This window comes from Rhinolophus sinicus, chromosome 12 (assembly GCF_057876585.1).
Source record: "Rhinolophus sinicus isolate RSI-liver-muscle chromosome 12, RSI-T2T, whole genome shotgun sequence".
Lineage (NCBI taxonomy): Eukaryota > Metazoa > Chordata > Mammalia > Chiroptera > Rhinolophidae > Rhinolophus > Rhinolophus sinicus.
This window is the reverse complement of record NC_142512.1, coordinates 47,038,709-47,063,044: the sequence shown is the minus strand read 5'-3', so window position 1 is coordinate 47,063,044 and position 24,336 is coordinate 47,038,709. Positions and strand designations below refer to the sequence as shown.

Here is a 24,336-nt window from a genome sequence, read left to right as displayed (position 1 = left end):
AGTCTTCCTGTCGAACAATACTGGATTTATACTCCGGGAAAGAATTAGTTACTCACATGAAATTATTGATAAATAACCAGTTTAGACCTTAAAAAATAACACTTACATATGGTTTAACTTAACGGTAAACCTTTGTTAAGCCACTGAGATTTTGAGGTCAATTTGTTACCACAGTATAACTCCACATAATTTGGCATGAGTGATCAAAGAATTCTTTAAAACATTATAGCATGTTTTTATGATTTTGGAAATAGTACAGTAGAGGGAACAGTGTTGATATAAGAGAAAGGATGGATAATTAAAGGAGAAAGGTCCTTTAGTAGGGGTGAGGAAGGCCTTAGCCAGAGGCACTCATTTCCTTAAGTGAGGCATCCGTCCACTCTTACAGGAGGGAAGGCGGAGTACGTGCAAACCAACGCAGGTGGAGGGTGGATATGGAGAGGCTGAGAACGTGGTCCTCTTCTGGGGCTTCTACTTTTCCAGTGAAATAGAGATCATCATCTGAGAGTCAGGAATGAAACGGCAGTGTTGGAGGTTTCAGAAGAAAAAGAGGTAATGAAATGTTCTTAGTGGAAAAACGAATGAACTACTGCAGTAGTGAGGGCCCACTTAAGCTTTTTGGCGTAAGTTTAAGTGAGACCAATTAGCATAAGGATCTCTCCTCCTGAACCACGTTCAGCTGTTTAGATATCAGAGTAAGGTGCATGAGTATCTGGTTTAACCAGGGTTGGGGCTGTGCCCGCGAGCAAGGCGGAGGAAAGGGGCAAGGGAGTGGAGGCATAGTTCTAAGAGGTGACTACACTGATAGACCAGGAAATCTAGGCTGGGCAATGAAGACATAAGGAGGATGTTGGAAAGTGAAATATGGTGAGGTTAACGGACTGGAAGTCCCCACGGGGGAAAAAGTTCTTTGAGTAAGGATGCTAAACTAAGTGAGTTAGAAAGATGGGGGCTGGAAAGAGGAAGAGAGAATGGAAAGCCTGAGACCAAGATTTTGAAGGTGGTACAGTTATTGGATTAGCAAGAACTATGAGCAGGTGGCTGAGAAGAGTGACGAGCTCAAATAACCAAGAGGCTAATGGGTTGTAATGATTCTCATCAGTGGGTCAACCCACTGGATGCCATCTTTGCTATGCACAGTTGTGATCTGGGTTAGGACATGCTCTGCTCCTGCTGTACCAGTTCAAACACATACAAAGTGCAGCCATGAACGTCAAGTCACACGATGGAGATAGTGTTTCCAGCAATACCTAAGTTTCATGAGAAAAGTTTTATTTAATTAAAGTTAATTTTTTTTCAACTTTATCAATGTCCAAAACCTAAACGAAGAGCCATGCATTTTTGCAATAACAAAATACCTCATGTGGCATTTCTACCAAGTGGCACTTCACTAACAAAATATATGTAAAATTATTCTTGTTTTCTTTCCATTAATATATAATTTTTCATTGCTTTTTTCCCCCAATCATAATCACATGTATTAAAAAGCACCTTTTTTTCTTCCTGAAAAACATCTTACTCTCCCCTTGATATCATTTTCTTGTTTTCCAGGATATTTAAAGGGAAAAATGGTTTTTTTACCTGGTAGATGATTCATAGTTAAGGAAGGAATAGAATTGCGTAATACTCTTGTTCCAACACAGACACTAAGACCCCAAAGAAAATTCTTCCACATCTTTCAGAAGCAACAGTCTAATGCAGCTGGCAAGGACATCTAAACCTATCAAACAATGGCCAACCCATTTATAACTGAAGGTTTTTTATTGAACAATTTTTGGTCCCTGTTATGTATTATCTCCACAAGAGACCAATTAGATTAAAATGAAATATTACAGTAGAACAACAAAACCCCAGTTTTATTTAGGAAAAAGGCAACCTTCTAAACAAGCATCCCTAATCTCTCAAAGACAATGATAAGGCAATCTGGTGGCTTTCAAAAGTCAAAGTGACTTTCAAGCACTGCTCTTTAAACAGACAGAAATTTCTACAGATGTCAGTACAACAAATACATGTCAATTTAACAAATACATGTATAAAGGTTTAGAATTTCTATAGGATAAAAGCTTATTTAAAAAAATTTAAGATTGGGCATCCAAATCGGTATGGAGGAAGTAAAACTGTCATTATATGCAGATGATATGATACTATATTTAGAGAACCCTAAAGACTCCACCAAGAAACTATTAGAGCTGATAGATGAATTTAGTAAAGTAGCAGGATACAAAATTAATATTCAGAAATCAGTTGCATTTGTATATACCAATAATAAAACATCAGAAGGAGAAATTTAAAAAGCAATTCCATTTACAATTGCTCAAAAGACTATAAAATACCTGGGAATAAATTTAACCAAAGAAGTAAAAGATCTGTACTCAGAAAATTATAAGACACTGAAGAAAGAAATGAAAGAAGATACAAATAGATGGAAACACATACCATGTTCATGGATAGGAAGAATTAATATAGTTAAAATTTCCATACTGCCTAAGGCAATATATATATTCAATGCAATTCCTATCAAACTACCAACGACATTTTTCACAGAAATAGAACATATAATCCTAAAATTTATATGGGATAACAAAAGACCCCGGATATCTTCAACAATCTTGAGAAATAAGAACAAAGTGGGAGGTATAACAATACCTGACTTCAAATTATACTACAAGGCTACAGTAATCAAAACAGCATGGTACTGGCATAAAAACAGACCCATAGATCAATGGAACAGAATAGAGAGTCCAGAAATAAATCCATGCCTATATGGCCATTTAATCTATGACAATGGAGGCAAGAATGTACGGTGGGGTAAAGACAGTCTATTCAATAAATGATGCTGGGAAACATGGACAGACACATGCAAAAAGATGAAGCTGGATCACCTCCTTACACCACATACAAAAATAAATTCAAAATGGCTTAAAGATTTAAATGTAAGATCTGAAACCATAAAATTCCTAGAAGAAAATATAGGAAGAAACTTCACAGACATTACCCGGAGTAAGATTTTTACTGATATATCCCCTCGCGCGAGGGAAGTAAGAGAAAAAATAAACATGTGGGATTACATCAAACTAAAAAGCTTTTTCACAGCAAAGGAAACCATCAATAAAACAAAAAGGGATCCTACTGATTGGGAAAAGATATTTGCCAATGATATATCTGATAAGGGGTTAATATCACAAATTTATAAAAAACTCACTCAACTCAACTCTAAAAAAACAAACAACCCAATTAAAAAATGGGCAGAGGACATGAAGAGACATTTTTCTAAAAAGGACACACAGATGGCAAACAGACATATGAAGAAATGTTCAACCTCACTAACCATCAGAGAATGCAAATAAAAACCACAATGAGATACCACCTCACCCCAGTCAGGATGGCTATCATCAATAAATCAACAAACAACAAGTGCTGGCGTGGATGTGGAGAAAAGGGAACGCTGGTGCACTGTTGGTGGGAATGCAGATTGGTGCAGCCACTATGGAAAACAGTTTGGAGGTATCTCAAAAATCTGAAAATGGAACTACCTTATGATCCAGCAATCCCACTCCTAGGTATCTATCCGGAGAAATCCAAAACTCCAATTCAAAAATCTTTATGCACTCCTATGTTTATTGCAGCACTATACACAATAGCCAAGACCTGGAAACAACCGAAATGCCCATCAGTAGATGACTGGATTAAGAAACTGTGGTATATTTATACAATGGAGTATTACGCAGCCATAAAGAAGAAAGAAATCTTACCATTTGCAACAACATGGATGGACCTAGAGAACATTATGTTAAGTGAAATAAGTCAGAAAGAGAAAGACAAATACCATATGATCTCACTTATATGCGGAATCTAAAGAAAAGAATAAGTGAATGAACTAATCAGAGACAGTGTTGGAAACATGGAGGAAAAACAGAGGGTTGCTAGAGGGGCGGGGGGGTGGGGATAAGGGGAAGATGAGAGGTTTTGAAAAGTAGTCGGTAACCACAAGATGGTCATGGGGGTTTGAAAATTAATTTGGGGAACGTACAGAGGGATAGTGGATAGGGGAAGGGGGGTTCACACAGTGTGAGGGATATAAATGATAAACGTCTAAAAAAAAATTTAAGATTGAAAGCAAAAACAGACATTGCTCTTCTAAAGCTACTATTGAACAAAAAAAATCATATAAAAGTAAAAATCTATAGTGCCAATCAAAGCACAAAGCCAAAATCCAGAACATAAATTTCAAATAATAAGATAATGCACGGGAGAACACTTCCTCTGATGCTACAGAACCCAGGACACTCCAGAAGGCTTTCTCTTCTGGTTACCCTACACAGAAATACCAGGAAATGGTCTAGTGTTTGTCCAGGGTACTGACCAATAATCCTGCTAGAAAAGGTATATTACGAGGATTCCATGAACTTGGGTGGCTCTCAGATCAAGTCCAAAGTGATCAAATAAGAGCTGAAATACCAAACATTCAAGGAGACCAATCGAGGCAGAAATAAGAAACACAGGTAAAGGAGACTTGTGAACAAAAGGTGTGGGAAATGAGGAGTTAGGAACCCAGGTCAGAGTCTAGTTGGGAAGGAGGAATGTGGGCAATCGGCATGAATTGGTTCATAAAACCAATTACCTTGTGACGCAGGAGCATCTTTTATCTTTTGCTCATGGTGATCTATTGAGCCAACAGATGCTGGATGAGCCGGTTAATGGCATGGGAAGCAAACAATTCCCAGCAGACAGTTGGAGAAAGATACACTGGAATCAGAATCTTGGTTCTACAACTTGTAGCTGTGTACCTCTGAGCAAGCTGTTTAATTCCCCTGAGCCTCAGTATCTGCAGCTACTCTAAGGGAAGAATAGGTATGTGAAAATGCCCGGCACATGGTAGACACACGATCAGTATCTGTTCCATAGGTCCATACTATATATGTTTGTCAGTTGTTTTAACTTGTATCACTTATTTTCAAGAATTTATTTGAACCCAAGGAAATGCAACATAGAGGATCTGTGGTTCCTGACATAAAAATACAGAGAAGACAGTTACTATACTTCATGCCATTAACAATGTCAACTTTTAACAAGAATAGTTCTATTAAAAAATCTTCTATTTCCTAATCAAATTGTTGGGGTGCAAATGAGAAGGGAAACTCAGATAATAAATATCTTTATCCACACCAAAGGTGCCCATTTCTCATAACAGAAAAGAGAAAGGATGAAAAGTTGACGCTTGACAAGACAGTAGCCATGGAAGTGAAAGGACGGAACTACATTCAGAGAGGTCACTGGTGCAGGGCTGCTTAGCTGGTTCTGGCCAGAGGAGGCCGGGCTAGAACTCGCGTCTCTCCCTGTGTGTGTGTCTCATGTTCATTCTTATTAAAGAGATTCCCCCTTTTCTGGTATTTGCTCTTTACTATCATGGATGGGTGTTACACCTTGTCCAAAGCTTTTTCTGCATCTACTGTAATGACATCATGATTCTTCTTTTTCAGTCTTTTAATATGAATTACATTGATTGAGTTTTGAATGCTGAACAAACTTTGCATTGCTGGGATAAAGCCTACTTGATCATGACGTGTTATCCTTTTCATGCATTGTCGAATTTGATTAGTTAATATTTGGTTAAGGATTTTTGTGTGTGTCTGTAGTCTAGTTTCTTTTTTTTATATATCTTTGTCCAGAAGAGGAAAGCATTTTTCCTCTTCTAAATACTTAGAATATGAATTGAATTGATATTATTTCTCCCCTAAATGTTCGATAGAATTCACCAGTGTAGTCATCTGGTTTAAAATGTACTTGTTTATCCATTCATTAAATATTCCTAGGATAATTCCATAAAGAAATTGTGGAAGCAGTTGTTTACAATTCTTTCTTCCAGAGAATGCTAGCATAGTTACTTGCATACAGAGATTGCCAAAGAAGTCTTTGTGAAAGCAAAAAATAAAATGTTACCTGGCCTATGTTTTTTGTCTTACCTAATTTAAAATATTTTGTGTGTTAACAGAAAATATAAGTGGTAATTTTATATATATGTAAATACATATAAAATAATTTTGGATATAATGTAAAGGCTATTTTACAAACAAATATTTTAAAGGGAATTTTACATATTAATTAATAATAAATATAAATATGAATATTCAAAACATTAACAAATGCTCTTCATTTAATTAGGTGGTTAATAAAACCACCTAAATTATAAGAACAAAACCAAAATGTTACCTAACTGAAAATACGACAAAAGCAGGGGAAGGGGAGAGGCAGCCAGATGGCTCAGTTGGTTAGAATGCGAACTCTGAACAACAGGGTTGCCAGTTCAATTCCCACATGGGCCAGTGAGCTGCGCTCTCCACAACTAGATTTAGGACAATGACTTGGAGCTGATGGATCCTGGATAAACATACTGTTCCCCAATATTCCCGAATTTAAAAAAAAAAATGTAATCTCTTAAAAAAAATATGATGAAACAGTGGCTGAAATACTTGATGTGAAGATATGTAAGGCTGAAATAACCAATTGCTATTTAACCAAAAGGATTACAAAATGATTTCCTAAATAACTTCCTTCTTTCCTTCTTTAAAGATCTGAGCAAAAATCAGACTTTCATGCTCATGTAAGTCCCTGCTCATGTGATTGTTAAAAATCTAAGATTTCCCTGAGAATTGTCTATCAAAAACTGCTATTTCTAGTTTCTGAATTGTAAAGATTGAGTTTATAACACTGGACATTTTTGACTTGGTTCTATGCTGAGGTATCACAAAGCATTCACAAAACAAACATAAATCTTCACATCTGTATTTTTGATTCAAATACTGACCAATTCATTGGCCATATAAGGCACATTTTAAAAAGATGGTACAGGGCAGTTAAGAGTCATGCCAAAATATCACACTGACTGGAAACTTTCATAATATTTTATTTTCAGCTTATCACCTAGTAAATACAGGTAATTGCAAATTGTACAGACCCTGCCAAATGTAGCCACCTACCATGGGTGAGTTCTTTTCTAATTTCAGATGATACTATATCGGGACTATGTTATTCTCAGCTACATTTTATGGGATATAAACTAATTTGTAATTGTTAAAAATCCATGTTAAAATATATTTTGATCCTTTATGTTCTGTCAATAGTAATAACTTTTCTTCTTTGTATCTTCCATACTTAACATATTCCCTAGTTCACACTGTAGGTTCTCAATAAATGCGTAACTTGAATACGAAGTTCAACTGCATTAAACTAGTGACGTACCAGTTCGCACAGTAATCCAGAGATTCAGAGACTAATGTGCTGTCCAGTGAAAGAAGTATTACACATTTAGTTTGCTTTCACTAAAAGTGGTTCTAAATGTGCAAATGCACTTACTTTGCATACCTCACCTAGACAGCCACTCATTTAAATATTGTGAAAAGATTTTGAAAGCTTTATGTTAACAACAGCAAAGCCTTCATTGCAGATCAAGTCACATATTTTAAGATGTCAGAATCTTAAATACTTTTAGCTCTTCAGAAACAGAAAATTAACAAGATATAACCTAAGCAGGATGTGAATGCATTTTAAATTCCTTACTATTCTTCTACCATGCTTAGTATTCAGTTCCAGTGGATAAAATTATCATCAGAAGCAAAACTGAAGTAGGAACTCTCACAAGAATTACAACAAACAAGGCGAATCTTGGCAAACCTCAATTTTGTTAACTTTCTCCTCAAAGTTAATATTTGGAGACTATCTTATAGCAAAGTTATTTTGGGACCTCTCTATTTACTCTTCTTCAGATGGTTTGATACCAAATGATTTCTACTCCAGAGAAAATACTATCATAATAAGGTTTTGATTATTTAGCACAGTAACATTCAAATAGCAGAGATTCACTTTTTGTTAAAGTAAATAGTGTCTGGTCATTAATTTTTTTCAATCCCCAAATAATTCTACAAAGCTTATAATAGTTTGTGAGTTCTTAAGGACTTCTGGAGCGAAGGTCGACTTCTACTACATTACATCTCACTTTAATAGTCATTTGATTTTTACGAAGTTCAAGTAAAAAAACAACAACAAAAAACCTATGCCTCCATTACAAGAAAATACCTTATAAAAATGTTATGCTCCATGACAATGTTATTGAAGATGTTAACCATATTACATTCTGTCTTCTTCGTGAGAACGCCTAGTAAATTTTCTCTGAAGATTTCAACTCCAGGAATTTGAAGTAATGACTTTAAAAGTTTTATTGCACTGAATCGTGATCTACGAGTAACTGTGATACGCTCTTTACATTTGCTCCTGGAAAATACAGAGTTAAACTGAAGTCCCTTCTCTGGGAGGTAGACAAACCCTCCTAGCATGCTTTCTTTTTTTCCCCCTACAAACTTTACTCTAGCTTCATCTTATTTTTTTCTCTTACTTCTCCCCTAAGTTTGATTCCTTATTGTAAAAAAAACTTGTGTTTAAAGAGTCACCTTTGACTTCCAATACGTTGTCCCCTACAGATATGAAAAAATAAAAATGAAAAATTAACACCCTCGGCATAACTTAAAGACAGAAAATGCCAAAACTTCAAAGGAATTGTAAGTAAAATAATAATAATAATAATAATAGTAATAATTTTATAGGCAAGATTCATCAATGGGTGGTAAAATCAATGGATGAAAGCCTGGGGAGAAACAGGATATTTGCATAGTCTCAAAACATTTTGTCGAGATATTTTACACACTGCAAGGAGAGAAAACCATTACAGCAGAGGAAGCTGGCAGATACCACCTTCTGCAAGTGATCAATGTTAATGTCACCAGTAATGAGATATTTCGTTATCACACATCCCTTGATATAACGCACTTGAGAAAGGCACAGTATCATTTCTATAGCATCCTTGCCAGAAAATGTATAACTTTAATTGAACCATGAAAAAATGTTAGACAAACCCAACGTGAGAAACATTTAACAAAATAACTAGTACTATTCAAAAGTGTCAAGGTCATGAAAGATAGGACAGACTGAGAAACTGGCACATATTGAAGGAGACTAAAAAGACTTGACAATTAAATGCAATGCGAGATCCTGGATTGGATCCTGGAACAACAGCAAAAGATGAGTGGAAAAACTGGTGAAATTTAAATAAGGTCTGTAGTTATTTACCAATGTAAATGTAAAACATTTTACCAACATTAATTTCATGGTTTCAACGACTGTCCTATGGATAGCTAAGACGCTGACATGGGGGAAGCTGGGTGAAAGATGTATGGAAATTCTCTGAATTATTTTGAAATTTTTTCTGTGAGTGTAAACAAAACGTTTAAAAATAGAAAGTTTTAAAAAGTCACCTTCTACACTTTTTGTAATTAGGATTTTCATTTTTACTGTTTGATATTCTTCCATTTTGTCCTAAGCTCTTAGTTTCCCATTTTATTCTCTCAAACCACCTCAGAAAACTCTTCATATCTAGTGCCAATTCAAATATTGTACTTCAAGGACCACCTCCTCCATGAAACAGCCTGTGATTACTACAGACCGTCTCAGATTTCCCCAGCATTGTACCCTAATCTAGAATTTTATTATTCGTAGTTATATAGTTTTAGAAGTTCTTTTATGCTGGTATTTCTCATTATCACTGCAATAACAAAAGCTTCCAGAAAGCAGGGACAAAGTTACATTCCATGTTGTGATGAGCACTGAGTTAAGTTTATAGTAAATGCTTCTTACATATATGTTGCCTCCTTCACCCACAGATTATTAAGGAAGCTGGAGATTTGGACGTTCACATCACTCATTTATTCTTTGTGGTATTAGACACCAAATACAGAACTAAATAAATGATTAGTTATGATCTAGGTAGGGTGATTCTAAAAATTTCTTATTCTCAAGAAGTCCCTAAAATGTATGATGCTTCCTTTAATTTAATAGTCTGGGTTAAATAAACACCATATGCCATATTAAAAATGCAATAATTAATAGAAATATAGGCCTCAATTAGAACTCTTTAAATGTTCATGTAAAATGTGTTAAAATTCCTTGTTCAATAATAATATGAAATGTATAATAACATAAGCAACTGTCACAAATAAGAGTCAAAGACAGTGATGTTTTATGAGATATTTTCCATGACCCAGGGTTGCCTCCTTAGAGTCTACTGATCTGCTAAATTCACGCAGTGGGAACAAATGTCCATTTTCTTTGCCAAGAAAATACCATAGATGAATATTAAAAACAGTTTTGTTCGCCAAAATTCACATCTGCAGACACTTAAAAATGAAGCTTTTCTTTTTTTCAATAATAATTTGTAATACATTCTAAAAAATACAAAAAATATTATATAATACTCTATACCTGGCTGCTTAACTGGTGTTTTAACCATAAGTACAATGATAGAGCCTGCACTATTATTAAAATTTATTAGTGTACTCTAAATTGTGGATATATTGCATATTAATAACATTTTGGGGCATATATTTCAGGCATTATGTGTTTATATATATGGGGTGGGGGAGAGCGAGAGAGAGAGAGTTATGAATCAGAATATAAAGTTCAAAATATACTCTAAAAATGCAATGAATTATAAGAAATAAAAATTTTAAGAGAGGAATACAATTTAAAACATGGGAGTTAAAGAGATTTTTCTACACAATTTGGGGATTCCGATACTTTAAACAAACTTCTCAACTATCAAAGTATATATTTTTTTTTTAAAAAGGTCATTCATTCACTGAGAATGACAACAATGGTTCTTTTTCTCACCAAATTTTTAACATGTGTGCAGGAGAAATGTATTTTGGGTCTGATCTCATTATTGTACTTGCAAAAATTTTGAAATATTGAAGTAGTAGAGGCTCTTGATTCAATGCAATATTTAGAAAATATGCATAAACTACATTATTTTAAAACATTTAAAAATCATTTTGATTTTTAAAAAGAATGATTACTATGGAGAGTCAAGGATAAGAATAACTTGTATCTTAAAAAGAGGTATTTAAAACTATCTACCACTTTGTCTATCATATGTTTGTGTACTTTATTATTTTTAAAAATCATATATATGTCATAAGACACACCTAAATAAACTGAGAATTACAAATGTTCCTGCTTCCATATCCTGTATGCATTTTCTCTGGTTGCTATGATATCATTTGACTCTTCATATGTTAGGTTTATTTTGAGAAGTCATTTTCCAAAATTCACCAGTCTGGTAATAAAATACACTACTGTAAGAAATAATGTATGTTGATATATGCTGCTTTATTAAAATAAAATTCATCCCTCATAGGGAAAACTATTAAATACCGTGTTTCCCTGAAAATAAGACCCAGCTGGACAATCGGCTCAAATGCGTCTTTTGGAGCAAAAATTAATATAAGAACCAGTATCATATTATAAATTACATTATATTATACTACGTTATATTATACCCGGTATTATATTAATTATATTATATATTATATTACATTACATAAGACCCAGTCTTATAGTAAAATAAGACTGGGTCTTACATTAATTTTTGCTCCAAAAGACGCATTAGAGCTGATTGTCCGGCTAAGTTTTATTTTCGGGAAAACATGGTAACAGGTGCTTATATGATCATGTATAAATCCCAAAGAATCTACAAAAAAAGTGACAAGAACTAATAAGTGAGTTTAGAAAGGTCACAGAATACAAGACCAATATCAAAAAAATCTATTGTGCTTCTATATATTAGCAACAAACAATTGGGAACTGAAGTTAAAAACATGAGCTGTTTAGGTGTGACTCTAACAAAAATAAATGCAACATTTATGTGCTGAGAACTATAAACACTGATGAAAGAATTTAAAGAAAACCTAAATAAATGGCAACATATTCTATGTTCATGGGTTGAAAGACTCAATATCATCAAGATTTCAATTCTCTCCAAACTGGGAAATAGATTAAACACATTTAAAAAAATACATATCTTAGCAGAATTTTGTGTAGACTACGTTATGCTGATTTCTAAGAAAGGCAAAGGAACTACAACAGGCAAAACAATTTTGAAAAGGAAGAACAAAGTTGGACAACTCATACTACCTGTGTGGTATTGGAAAAGGGCAGCCATATATATCAGTGGAACAACATGATAAAGAGTTCAGTTCCAAACACACACATACGATTGTCAACAAAGCTGCAAGGCAATTCTTTTGAGAAAGAATAGTCTTTTCAACAAATTGTGCTAAAACAACTGAATCTTAATCTATACCTTGTACCATTCACAAAAAATTGACTCAAAAAGGACCACAGACCTAATTATAAAATGTAAAACTATAAAACTTCTAAAGGAAAACAGAAGAAAATCTTTGTGACCTTAAATTGGGCAAAGATTTCTTAGATGTGACACCAAAAGCATGATCTATAAAAGAACAAATTGATAAATGTGACTTCATAAAAATTAAGAACCTCTGCTCTTTGAAAGATACTGCTAAAAGAATGAAAAGTTGAGCCACTGACTGTAAAGTGTTTGTAAATCATGTATCTTATAAAGGACTTATACCCAGAATATGTAAAGAACTCTCAAAATTCAATAACAAGAAAATAAACAGTGGAGTATGAAATTAGAAAAACATTTCAATAGACACTTTGCCAAGGAAGATATTCAGATGACAAATACACATATGAAAAGATGCTCCACATTATTAGCTATTAGAGAAATGCACATGCAACAAGATACACCTATTAGGATGGCAAAAATATATTGTAAACTTGACAATATCAAGTGCTGATGAGGATGCAGAGCAACTGAAACTCACACATTTCTGATGGGAATGTTAAACGATACAGCCACTTTGGAAAAACAGTTTGGCAATTTCTAATAAAGTCAAAAAATATATTTAACATACAATTCAGCAATCCTACTCCTTGTTATTTACCCAAGTGAAATAAAAAATGTGTGTTCATACAAAACCTTTATATGAATGTTTAACAGCCCCCAAATTTCCAACTGCAGAATGGATAAACTTTGGTACATTCGTGCAATGAAATAGTATTAGCTGTAAGAAAGCACAGACTACGGATACACACACCAACATGGATGAATCTCAAATGCATTATGCTCAACGGCAATATACTGAATGATTCATTTAGTATATATTCCAGAAAAGGCAAATCTAGTCACAGAAAATAGCTGTGTGGTTACCAGGAGTTGGAGCAAGGGGAAGGAAACGGGGTTTACAACAAAGGGTCTGGAGGGATAGTTGAGGTAGTGGAACACTTCTTTATCTTGACTGTGATGCTAGTTTGTCAAAATTTACAGAATTATATGTAATCTGTATGTAACTTATATCTGGATAAAAAAATGTTTTAAAAAGAGAAGAATGAATGAAGAGTTATAAGAGTACAGGAAAGAGCATGCTTTCTCCGGAGTTGGCGTAGGAAGAAGAAAGAAAGAGCCAGGTAATAGTTTTGAGTGAGGAGGATGAGTTCTCCAGGTCTTCCAAGCAGAGAGAAAACCAAGTGTGGAGCCACGAAGGGAAAATGTCTACAGCCTAGACGTGGAAAAGGGGGTCACCAGGAATGAGCACAACACAGACTGTATTTGTGGCGGGGGGAGACACTTAAGAAAGGTAGAAGAAGATACCATTTCCTACTCATTATGATGGCTATCAGAAAAACAAAACAAACACACTGAAAACAAGTGATGGTGAGGATGTGGGGAAATCGGAACCCTTGTGCATTGTTGGTAAATGTAGATGGTGCCGCAGCATGGAAAACAATAGAGCGTGTTCCTCACAAAAGTGAAAATAGAATCTACCATGTGACCCAGCAATTCCACTTCTGGGTATATACCCAAAAGAATTGAAAGCAGGAACTCAAACAGATAGTGTACACTCATATTCAAAGCAGCATTATTTAAAATAGTCCAAAGGTGGAAGCAACCCAACTGTTCACTGATGGGATGAATAAACAAAATGTACACATACAATGAAATATTATCCAGCTTTAAAAAAAAAAAGTAACTTCTGACACCTGCTACAACACAGATAAACCTTGAAGACATTATGCTAAGTGAAATAGACCAGTCACAAAAAGACAAATATTACTTGATTTCCCTCAGATGATTCACGTCAAATACACAGAGCAGTCAAGTACATAGAGATAGAACATGGAATGGTGGTTGCCAGGGGCTGGGAGGAGAGGGAAATAGGGAGTTAGTGTGGAATGGATACAGTTTAGGTTTTGCAAGATAAAAGTAGTTCTGGAGATGGATGGTGGTGATGGTTGCTCAACAATTTAAATGTACTTAATGCCAATGAACTGTACACTACAAAATTATTAAAATAAATAAGAAAAAAAAACCAAAAGGAAAGGTAGAAGAGGAAAAATGGGATTGTGCAAATCCTTGGCCACAGAGCTAAAGAGCTGCGGCAACTTCACTTTGTTTTAGGCAATGGTGCCTCTAAAGTTTTTAAGCAGGGGAGGGAAATGCTATTAGCTTACCACCTATCTTGTCCAGAAGGTTCTGCCTGATTCTACTCCTGCCCCACAGACTTCCAGACACCTTCCTGGGTGTTTCCCAGGGCATGGCTCTAATTTCATTTCAATGTAATCATAGGTTTGTTTGTTCCATGATCCCCGACCCATTAAAATAAATCTCTTTGAGGGAAGAGGCTGTTTTTATATTGTCAGTGCCTAATCCAGCCCAGCAATGAGATTTGTTTCTTAGAAAGATCCCCGTCAGAGGAACACAGAGGGTGTCTTTCCCTTACCTTCTTCTCCGTGAGGCTAGAGGGTCCCGTGTCTCTCAGGGGCCTCAGACTACCAGGCAGCTCTATCTCGGGGTCAGTACCATTTTTTCCTTTCATTCCTATCAGAGCTGGGGCTAGGCTTTCCTTGGGAGACGAGCGGTCTAGAGTCAGAGAGGCCCACGTGTCCTCTGGCCCCATGAAGCCCCCCGAAGCAAAGACGTGAGCCTGAGAGCAGGCTACAGCAAGACAAAGCTTCTCTCTGATGCTACTGAGGGCGCGGCTTCCCTGCCCCGACAGAAAGATGACTTGGGCCAGGGGAGAGGGTATGAGAACCCTCCAACCTCCCAGGCAGGGGTGAGCAGGGGCTGGTGACATCACAATCACACTGCTCAGTTTCTGATGTCAGCGAGTGTAATGCCAGGGCTCAAGGGCCTGCATGTCCTTTTCTTTGCAACTCTGGTCTCTCAGGGGCAAAAAAAGGGCAGCAGGTTGAAGACCCGTAGGGCTTAGGGTGGGACACACTCTAACTAGATGGTGACCTTTGCATATCACTGTTCAGCTTACAACTGGGACAGCAGCCTTTCATGCCGAGACAGAGGCTCCATGTTGAAGACGACAGAGGCATCCTACCAGCCAGCCTGGGTTCCTAAATGCCCTCGTGGAACAGAGCCATTTGCTCCCATGCCTGGGCCACACTAAAACCTCTGGGCCACTATGTGAGAGAGAAATAAACTTCCCGATATTATTTATTCACTGTATTGTGCTGGCACATGTTTAAGAGTGAAAGAGGGTGGAGGAAACGCTAAACCATACAGGATACTGGGACATTCCTGGGCAGATCAGGGTGTACAGGCACCCTAGTTATAGCAATCTAGCAAGATAGTGCGAATTATTATTTCTGTTCTCACTTGTAATCATTTCAGCACGGATGAAAATACACTAAAATACATATATTCTTTTTCATCTTATTTTTTTCAGTCTTACGAAAAAAAGATACACTGTCCAGTAAGACTCTTACAAATTTGGCTACAAAGCTGAAGTATTCAAAGGACACACACACACACACACACACACACACACACACACTCACACGCACACACAAATGCTTTTGGAACAAATACCTGCTTATTTTACTTGCTCCCAATTCTCTCCATTTGAATACCAATTTCTGAAGATGGCAAACAAACTGTTCCATTTTCAATAACTTTTGAAGCCAAATTACTATCTTTTGTTGCACTGACCTGAGAGAATTTTTTTCCTTTATTCTAGATAGAAATGTTTCCACTTAAGAAAGACCAAAAGGATAAAACCAACAACTTCTGGTGAATGGCAGGACTTGTGTTTACAATGGTGTGATTAGAACATTAGAAAGTTAGGCTAGAGGATGACTAGGGAGGATTGATCTTGTAAACTTTATACATTTCCTTTAAAAATAAGCAATGATTCATTTATGATTCTAAATTTTATTTTGGAATAATCTAAACATAAAATATACTGCCTTTTAATTTTCTCCAAGTACAATAGTTCTCTAGTCTAGGAACGCTAGACTTTGAAGTTAAGCTATTGATTCGCCCTCCCAGACTGTTAGCATGCAGCAGAGACACTAGGAGAAACAGTGAGAAACAGTCTCTGGAACCAGTGAAAGCCACTCCGCAGGGGGCAGAGCATTTCCATCCACTGTCTCTCTCGGACTCCACCTTGGCACTGAGCCCCACTCAGGTAAAACCTTAACAATGTAAATATTCAAGCATGAATGATGATAGACACTCTGCTCTCTTTGCTTAATCAACAAACACCCCAGACATTATTTCAGTATTTACATAATGAAATCACTGCGAAATAGGTGTCTCACGTCACGATCAGGAAAAGGAGGAGCTGGGATTAATGTGAAACTGAGTCTCTAAGGAACACACAATTCCTCCTGTTACATAGGAGATACACAGACTAATTTAACGAAAATATTTGGTTTGGATTGACTTGCATATATTGTCAAAGTGACCAAAAGACGTCTTAGCTTTCATATAAGATAAGACATACCTTCTTTCACCATTCAAACAGTTTTACAACTGAGGTCATTTGGAGATACTTGAAAAATTCTAAACCTTAATAAAGTGAACGCTAGTTCATCCCCTTCAAATTATGTGCACACCCAAAGTTTTCTAAGTTGTCATTTGTGCACGTTTTTCCTGTTGTAAATTAATTTATTGTTATGTTTGGAGATATGATTATAGGCCATTTCATCAAACTGTGGCTTATACACCCAGAGGAAAATAAAAATTTGAAGTTCATGACATAGGAGGAATGTGGTAAAAACCATACTGAATGTTGTCTGTCAGTCAATTTGTATAGATCTAAACTGTTTGAGCATAACATTGAATTTTAAAATTTAAGGATACAAAATTTCATATTTTTAGCAAAGGAAAAAGTCAGGGAAAAGATCAAAGTAAAAAGAACAGAATAGAGTTTAAAAATCCATTTTAAGCCAAAATGACGATGTCTTCATAAGTTAATATTAATCCTTTAATTATAAATTTCAAAGGTTTAAGTAGTTTCTATGACCTTAGCTTTGAATAATTATGCCATATGGAGCTTTTCTTAAATTTAAAAAAGATGCTGAATTGTTGCTCAAAGCCTGTTAATGACTTCAGGCTGGCAGAATTCCAGTATAATCCTTCAGATACCATTAAAATTAGAGACCAGAAACCCAAGCTGGTAAATGCTATGTCAATTTCATAAGAGCTTTTTACTCAGTCAAGTACAGTGTAGAAAATGTTTGATGTGTTCGTATGTTTTTAAATATCAAATCATGAAGCTTAAAATTACTACTTATAATAAAGAATTCACAAAGGAAACAATGGACAGATTACACTAAATACAAACAAATTTTTGTGTGTGTATCATAAAATACTATGATAAAATGAAAAGGCAAATGCCAAACTATTTGCCACAAAGATAAGCGTTTTATCATTCTACATATAAAATGAATTTATATAAGGCGATGAGAAGAACTTTGGGGTACTAAGAGAAGAGAAACTGACAAAGAATATGAACAGGCAATTCTCAGAAAATGAAATGTGAATAACAAATCTATTATAAATGTTCAACTTCACTCTTAAAAATGCTTAAAAATAAAAGAAAACCACAATAAATTATGTTCCATCCATAAAATGGAATCATGAAACAATGGAAACTATAATATTATTCAAAGAATTTCAAATCACACTGGAATATTCTTAGCATAAGTTTTTTAAAAGCAGAAGACACAACTCTTCATTTAGTATGATCTCAGTCAGTTAACATGGTTATTTTACATACACGTTAAATTACTATTGGTTATGTCGGAAAATAATGGAATTTTATACTCTTCTCTATTTTCCATATTTTCTAAAATATCTTCTGTTTCAAGATAAGTTATTTTAAATAATAGCTGAATAGATTTCTTAAACAATGGCAAATTTTAAATACCAAAGTTTTCACGAGTCTTCTGAAAATTACTCACTACCATCACTTAGTAGCGTTCTTCAATTTTTCAAAGTTCCATATTTTATGGACTTTCAATTTGGTTTGAAAAGATTTTAAAAGACTAGAAAAGCAGTTTTCACTTTGCAAATGTCCATCATTTATTCTCTTGGATTCTCTATTTCAAGAATTTTGACCTTGTGGAGGTATTGCATGTTTCTCTTAACCCAAAGCCATGGAAAATAACATCTAGGTGTAAATCGCCGCTGACAGGAGCTAGGTAGGATCTGAACTTAGGAATTATTTTGTAACTATGACATTGTAAGTACTACTGAGACAGCACAAACCCACAGCGAATGTTACATTTAGATTATGTATTTTTCTGGTGTTATTTTCCTCTCCTCTTTGAACCTCAATTTTTAAAAATTTATTGGGGTGACAATTGTTAGTAAAATTACATAGATTTCAGGTGTGCAATTCTGTATTACATCATCTATAAATCCCATTGTGTGTTCACCACCCAAAGTCAGTTCTCCTTCCATCACCATATATTTGATCCCTGAACCTCAATTTGATACTAATAATAGAAAATTAATTTCTAAACCCCTCAATTCTGACTAGATTTTAAACTACTAACGAATATTTTCACTTTCAGATTTATTTAAACATGATGCAACATTAAACCTTTTATAAGATACAATAAGAAGAATTCAAAGTAACATGCACAAGACAGAATAGTCTAGCAACGGAATTACCTACCAGGTTATTTTAGTGTTAATTCAAACTTACAGTAAGAACTCAAATGTCTACTAATTTGTGTACCAAAAATTAAAACCATGTCTGAAAAAAAGATTTATGCTATGTATTTAATACGTATTAAGTAATGTGGAGGCAATTACAACATCAAAAAACAAATGAGTATTTGAATATAAAAATATCTTATCCTACCTATAGTATTGGTAATGGGTTGAAATCAAATTTAGGTAAATCAATAACAATTTTTCATTTATTGCTGTTACCATTCATAGAGGCTATCCTGAATTTCCCAGTTCCTCATCACTCTTTTGTTCACTCACTGAAGATTTTTTAACACTTCCTTTGTACCAGGCACCACATGTGATCCTGGACTGCTTTCAGGGAACCCCCAGTCCTGGTCTTCACTGCATTTGGAAACTGCTGAACTCCTTCTACTGGTTAAATAAAAACATTTATCAATCAGATATATAAATTACTCTCATCTCAAGAGCCCAGCACTTGTAATTTTATCATATGGACTTGGAGGTTGGTTCATTGCCCCAACTCAACAAAAACCAAACTCCTGGCTGTAAACAACCAGTCCAGGCAGCGCTCTTGCCCCACTGCCCAGACTCTGCCTCTGCCAACGAGTCCCTGCATTCTGATTAGCCTCGCGGGCACCTCTCTCTATGTCAGTTACAGTCATTATGCTAAAACCCCATTCCTACCTTCTTGTATCACTCGTGCTCAGTTCTGTTCCGGAGCACCCCATTCTCCCAGGTTCACACACATGCTCCCTCCTCTACCTGCAGAACTCCAGTTCTACCTGAGCAAATTCCTCTTCCTTTCAGCTGCAGTCCAGCCATCTGCTCAGGCTGAAGCCTGGCTGTTTCACTCTGGAAAGTCCTCACTCTGAGCAGACTACTGGGATTCTTTACTAAGAATACAGATGATATCAGATACAAGCTTTTCTTGTCACAGAACTCCTTTGTACCATTACCAGCTCTCTTTTCTTCAATCCTCAAGAGTCATGGCGCCTGTCATTCATTTGCTTCGTAAAAACTCAGTGAGCACCTACCATGGCCGAGTTTTCTAGACACTAGCAGCACAGAAACGAACACGATAGACAAGTTCCTGCTAATGGAGCTTACATTCTAATGGGGGTAAACAGAAGTAAACAGGGGGCAAAATGAAAAGATGATTTCAGATAGTGAGATGAGCTATGAAGACAATGGGAAAAGGTGGGATGGTGGAGGTAGGCAAGACTTCAGATAGAGAGGTGAGGAAAGGATTCTGAGGAGTGCAGAGTGGTGAGGAGGAGGATGGGGGTAAGAAAAGCACCGGGAAGAACATTCCAGGCAGCGGGGTGGCAGGTGCAAAGACCTGGAGGCAGGAGAGAACAAAGCACGTCCCAGGAACAGACCTGTCTTATGAGGCTGGATCCTTGTAGCCAAGGGGATTGGGTGGGCCCGTGCTGGTAATTACATTCACACCCTCATCTCTTAGATCACAAGCCATCAGTTATCGATAGTTCTTTGTATCATTAAGCTCTTCCTCTCCACCAGTCCCTTCTCATGTATTTCAAGACATTTTCAGCCTAAAATTATATTCTCCTTAACTCCAGCTGCTCTTGCGAACTACAATACATTTTCCTTTTAGTATCAGATTTTCCAAGACCATAGAGTATTCACTAATCCCCACTTCCTCACTACTCTCTCACAGATCTTTTGCCGCCATGTTTCTGTCCACGCTGTCATTTCCAGTGCTCTGTCCAAGATCATCACTGACTTCTCAGTTTCCAATCCTGTGACCTTCTCCACCCTCTTTCTTCCACCCTCATTCCTCCTGATTTTCTGTCACATTCTTGACAATCCTTTCTAAATATTCTCTTCCTTTATTTCCATGAAAATGCATTCCTCTTACCTTGATGACCCTTCTTTGACTGTTTCCTCCCCGACCTCAACCTCCACCTTCTAACAGAAGTTCTTCCTTCACGGCTATTTGTTTCCTTTCTGCATTCCCCTCTTGGACAGGCCCTCTCTGTAGGTGATTCCTACAGTTGTTTTCTCTAGTCCTGCCTTCCCTTACGATTATCTACAAATGTTCCTTCGGTAGCAAGTGAAAGTTGCAGCTGGGTGTTCAAACTCAACATGTTCATAACTGAACTGAATTCATCTTTTTCCTCCCCAAGCTAAAAACTTCTCTTTCATTCCCAATCTATTAAAGGTTGAGTTATACTTAACACATCCAATCAATGACATCTCTGAAATGATTCTCGAGCATGTCTCTGCTGGCCCCCTGTCACTGCTATATTCTCACTACCTGCATGCACCTCTAATGTGCCCCCAGGGACCTCTCGCCTGGATTAATCCAGTCCCCACCAACTACTTCTACTGCTATGGCATCTTGCCAACACTGACAAAGATTTTCCTAATAATCACGTGACTCTTGACACTCCATTGCTTAAAAGTCTTCAGGAGCTTCTCCCTATTCACCCAATGAAATTAAAACACTCATCACAGCGTTGGAGACCTTCAGGGATCCCTAGTTACCTTTCAGCCTGATCACTGAGCACGCTCCTGGATTAATCCGGCTTTGTTTGCTCTTGCTGTTGTTATTCCTGTGACTTAGAATGCCACCTTGCGTATCCTACATACTACTTATGTCTAGTTCAAGTGACATCTCTTTAGTTAATCTTCCCTGATTGCCTTGACAGAAAATAATTTTCCCCCAGTTCATACTCTACCTTGCATTACGTGTGTGTGTGTGTGTGTGTGTGTGTGTGTGTGTGTCTTGAAGTTGCTATTTTTCAGAATCTCCTTAAGGGCAGTACCTCTTTTCCCCCTTTTTTTGGTATATCCCTACAGTGCCTGGGATAACGCCTTTGTGGGATATCGAAAATCTCCTAGAAATGTTTGCCAAATGGATTACCCACGATTTCTAATACTATTGTTTTACTATCTATAAACTGTTAATTAGTAACACGTAGAAACATATACCTGAAAAATTTCATCTTTTAAAAAGGAACATTTAAAATGTGAATATATAATGCAAGAAAATCAAGGCCGAAAGTGTATGCTTTATAAGTTTAGCTTTGGTATGTCCAATTCTTAAATTGAGCTGCACTGTTGTGCCATTTGAGAACATTTACATAGAAATACTTTGAAGTGGTGGCAGAGATGAAGGAAGCCATGGTGTAAGAGTTACCAGAAAAGGTCAGTGGAACACCACTTGCCCTCTCCGTCAGTCTCTTTTTTGTTTGCTGTTGTGAGAGGGCTCAAATGACTCCATATAGGGAAATTTCCCTAATTCCCGAAACTATGTGTAGCATAAAACATTATCATTTTGGACTTTGTTGATGGCATTATCACAAACATCGTCATTTGCACGTATGAAGGGAATCTCAACTGGAACATGTCCTGAGTGGCCCAACCTGTTGCTCCTGCCATATTCTTCCTTTCAGCAAAGGGTAACACCATTTGTCCACTGGCTCCAGCAGGTCACCTTGGAATCACTCTTGACTGCTCACTCAGTCTCTCTCTCTCTCTTTCTCCCTCTCCCTCTCCCCTCCTTTCCTCTTCCTCTCTCCCTCTCCCCATATCTGAACCAACAGGAAATCCTGTCCGCTTTACCTTTAGAACGTCACCCGAATCTGATCAGTTTTTATACCTTCATTGTTACAGCCCAGGGCCCAAGCCTCTATCATCTCTTGTCTACATTCTTGCAATAATGTTTAAACTAGTCTCCCTCCTTCCTCCTTTGCCCTTAGTTCAGTCTATTCTCAGGACTAGCAGAGCGGTCCTATTCAAACGTGAGTCAGATCAGGTCATGCCTCTGTTCAAAACGTGGCAAGCCCCCTCCACTCATGAAGAGTGAAAGGGGGACATGGTCCACCTCTGAGATTTCTGCCCTGACCTCATCACCTCTTTCTCCTCCTTCTTGATCATCATTCCCAGCTGGCCTCCTTGTTGTTCCTCCAAGAAGCCAGGCTCCCTCCCTTTTTAGAGCCCCTTTTCCAATTTATTTCTGGGTTCAGAGCTATGCTGCCAAGGGGCTGAAATCTGACTCTCAGATAAAGTTAGGTACCATTAACCTAAAGTGAGCACCTGAGGATCTGACCCATGGAAAATGAATGGACTAGAGCCTAGAATGGTGGTGCACGGTTGCTCTATAAAGGTTTAACATGATGTAAAGAAGAAGAAGAAGAGGGGGAAAAGTTAAACAGAACTAGAAGATTCTTAAATTACGCTTTTCAAGTTTCTTGATCCAAAGGTACAGACTGGTCTCAAGAAACTCAAGGGACAATTTACATTTATTACGATTAACAGCAGTTCACGTTCACTACCTAACTGAAATATTTATAGGTTTCCAGAACATCAAAAAAAGAATATTTGAGATTGTTCCTGGAATATAGGTCCACCCAAGATGTGCAAACATCATATTGACATTTATTTCAAAAATGTAAAATTCTACAGAAAATTTTCTTTATCTGAAGAATCAATCTGGTAAAATATGTCATCATTTACATTACAGTGCTATAAAAAAACTGTAAAATTTAGAAATGATTACTAGACATTGAGAAATTGATCTGAAGCGTAGTTTTAACTTAAGGAAATTCAGGGCTGCAGCCCAAGTATGCCTAATCAGTATAATATTTGACAATATTACAAAACTGTTTTACCACAATGTGTATTTAATTACTATAGAATGGGATATTCTATAAATCTCTTCCACGAAAAGTCAAGGGAAAAGTTAGGCAATGATATTATGTTAATGGTGCCTACACATACAGCAAGATACTGAAGTTGCTTGTTTGAATAGTTTATAACTATGAAGCATAATTCTATATCCACTACCTTTTAGAGATTAAATATAATGGTGGCAATGGATTTCAAACGTGGGTTTCAATTGTCTACAAAAATATCCAGCTGGATTGCTTACCTTTTCCAACGTCATCTCTGTCTCGGCAGCATGAGTCTTTTTCAGCTCTATTTTCATCTTCTCTGATTCAGCCCTCAGTTTGCTGACGGCCGTCTCGTGGTCCCTCGCAGCCCTTTGCTTCTCCTCTTCACGCAGAAGACCGAGCTCCACCAGCTGCTGCTTCCTCTGCGAGTTCACATTAATCAGCTCCTCTCTCAGCTTGTGAACCTGGGCCTCCATATCAGCAATCACCTTGTTTTGAAAAATGGAAAAATGGGCAGACTATGAATAGGCAAGTTGTAAAAGACTAGCAAACATGTAAAAATGTCCACTTCCTTTCTTCCTTCCTTCCTCTTTTCCTTCCTTCTCTCATTCTCCAGTCCCATGCCATTTGCATTCTAGCTCAGGCGTAGTATTTTACCGTATACAACGTATTTAGTTTTACTTGTTTCAAATATCTATGTAAAAGGAATATTGCATGTATTATTGTGCAACCTGCTTCTTCAAGTATTCAATATTATGTTCCTGGGATTCGTCTAGTACTTAGTAGTGC

The 24,336-nt window shown here is 36.6% G+C and overlaps 1 protein-coding gene across 4 annotated transcripts in view; it reads right to left on the bottom strand.

Moving 5' to 3' along the window:
• CEP112 (centrosomal protein 112) overlaps positions 1-24,336 on the bottom strand; it is a 336,631-nt gene that overhangs the window by 114,052 nt on the left and 198,243 nt on the right. For all 4 annotated transcript variants that reach the window (XM_088802335.1, XM_088802333.1, XM_088802332.1 and 1 more), the window contains one exon: positions 23,805-24,035. In XM_088802335.1, coding sequence (XP_088658461.1) covers positions 23,805-24,035 — 231 coding nt within the window. The remainder of the gene's footprint in view (positions 1-23,804; positions 24,036-24,336) is intronic.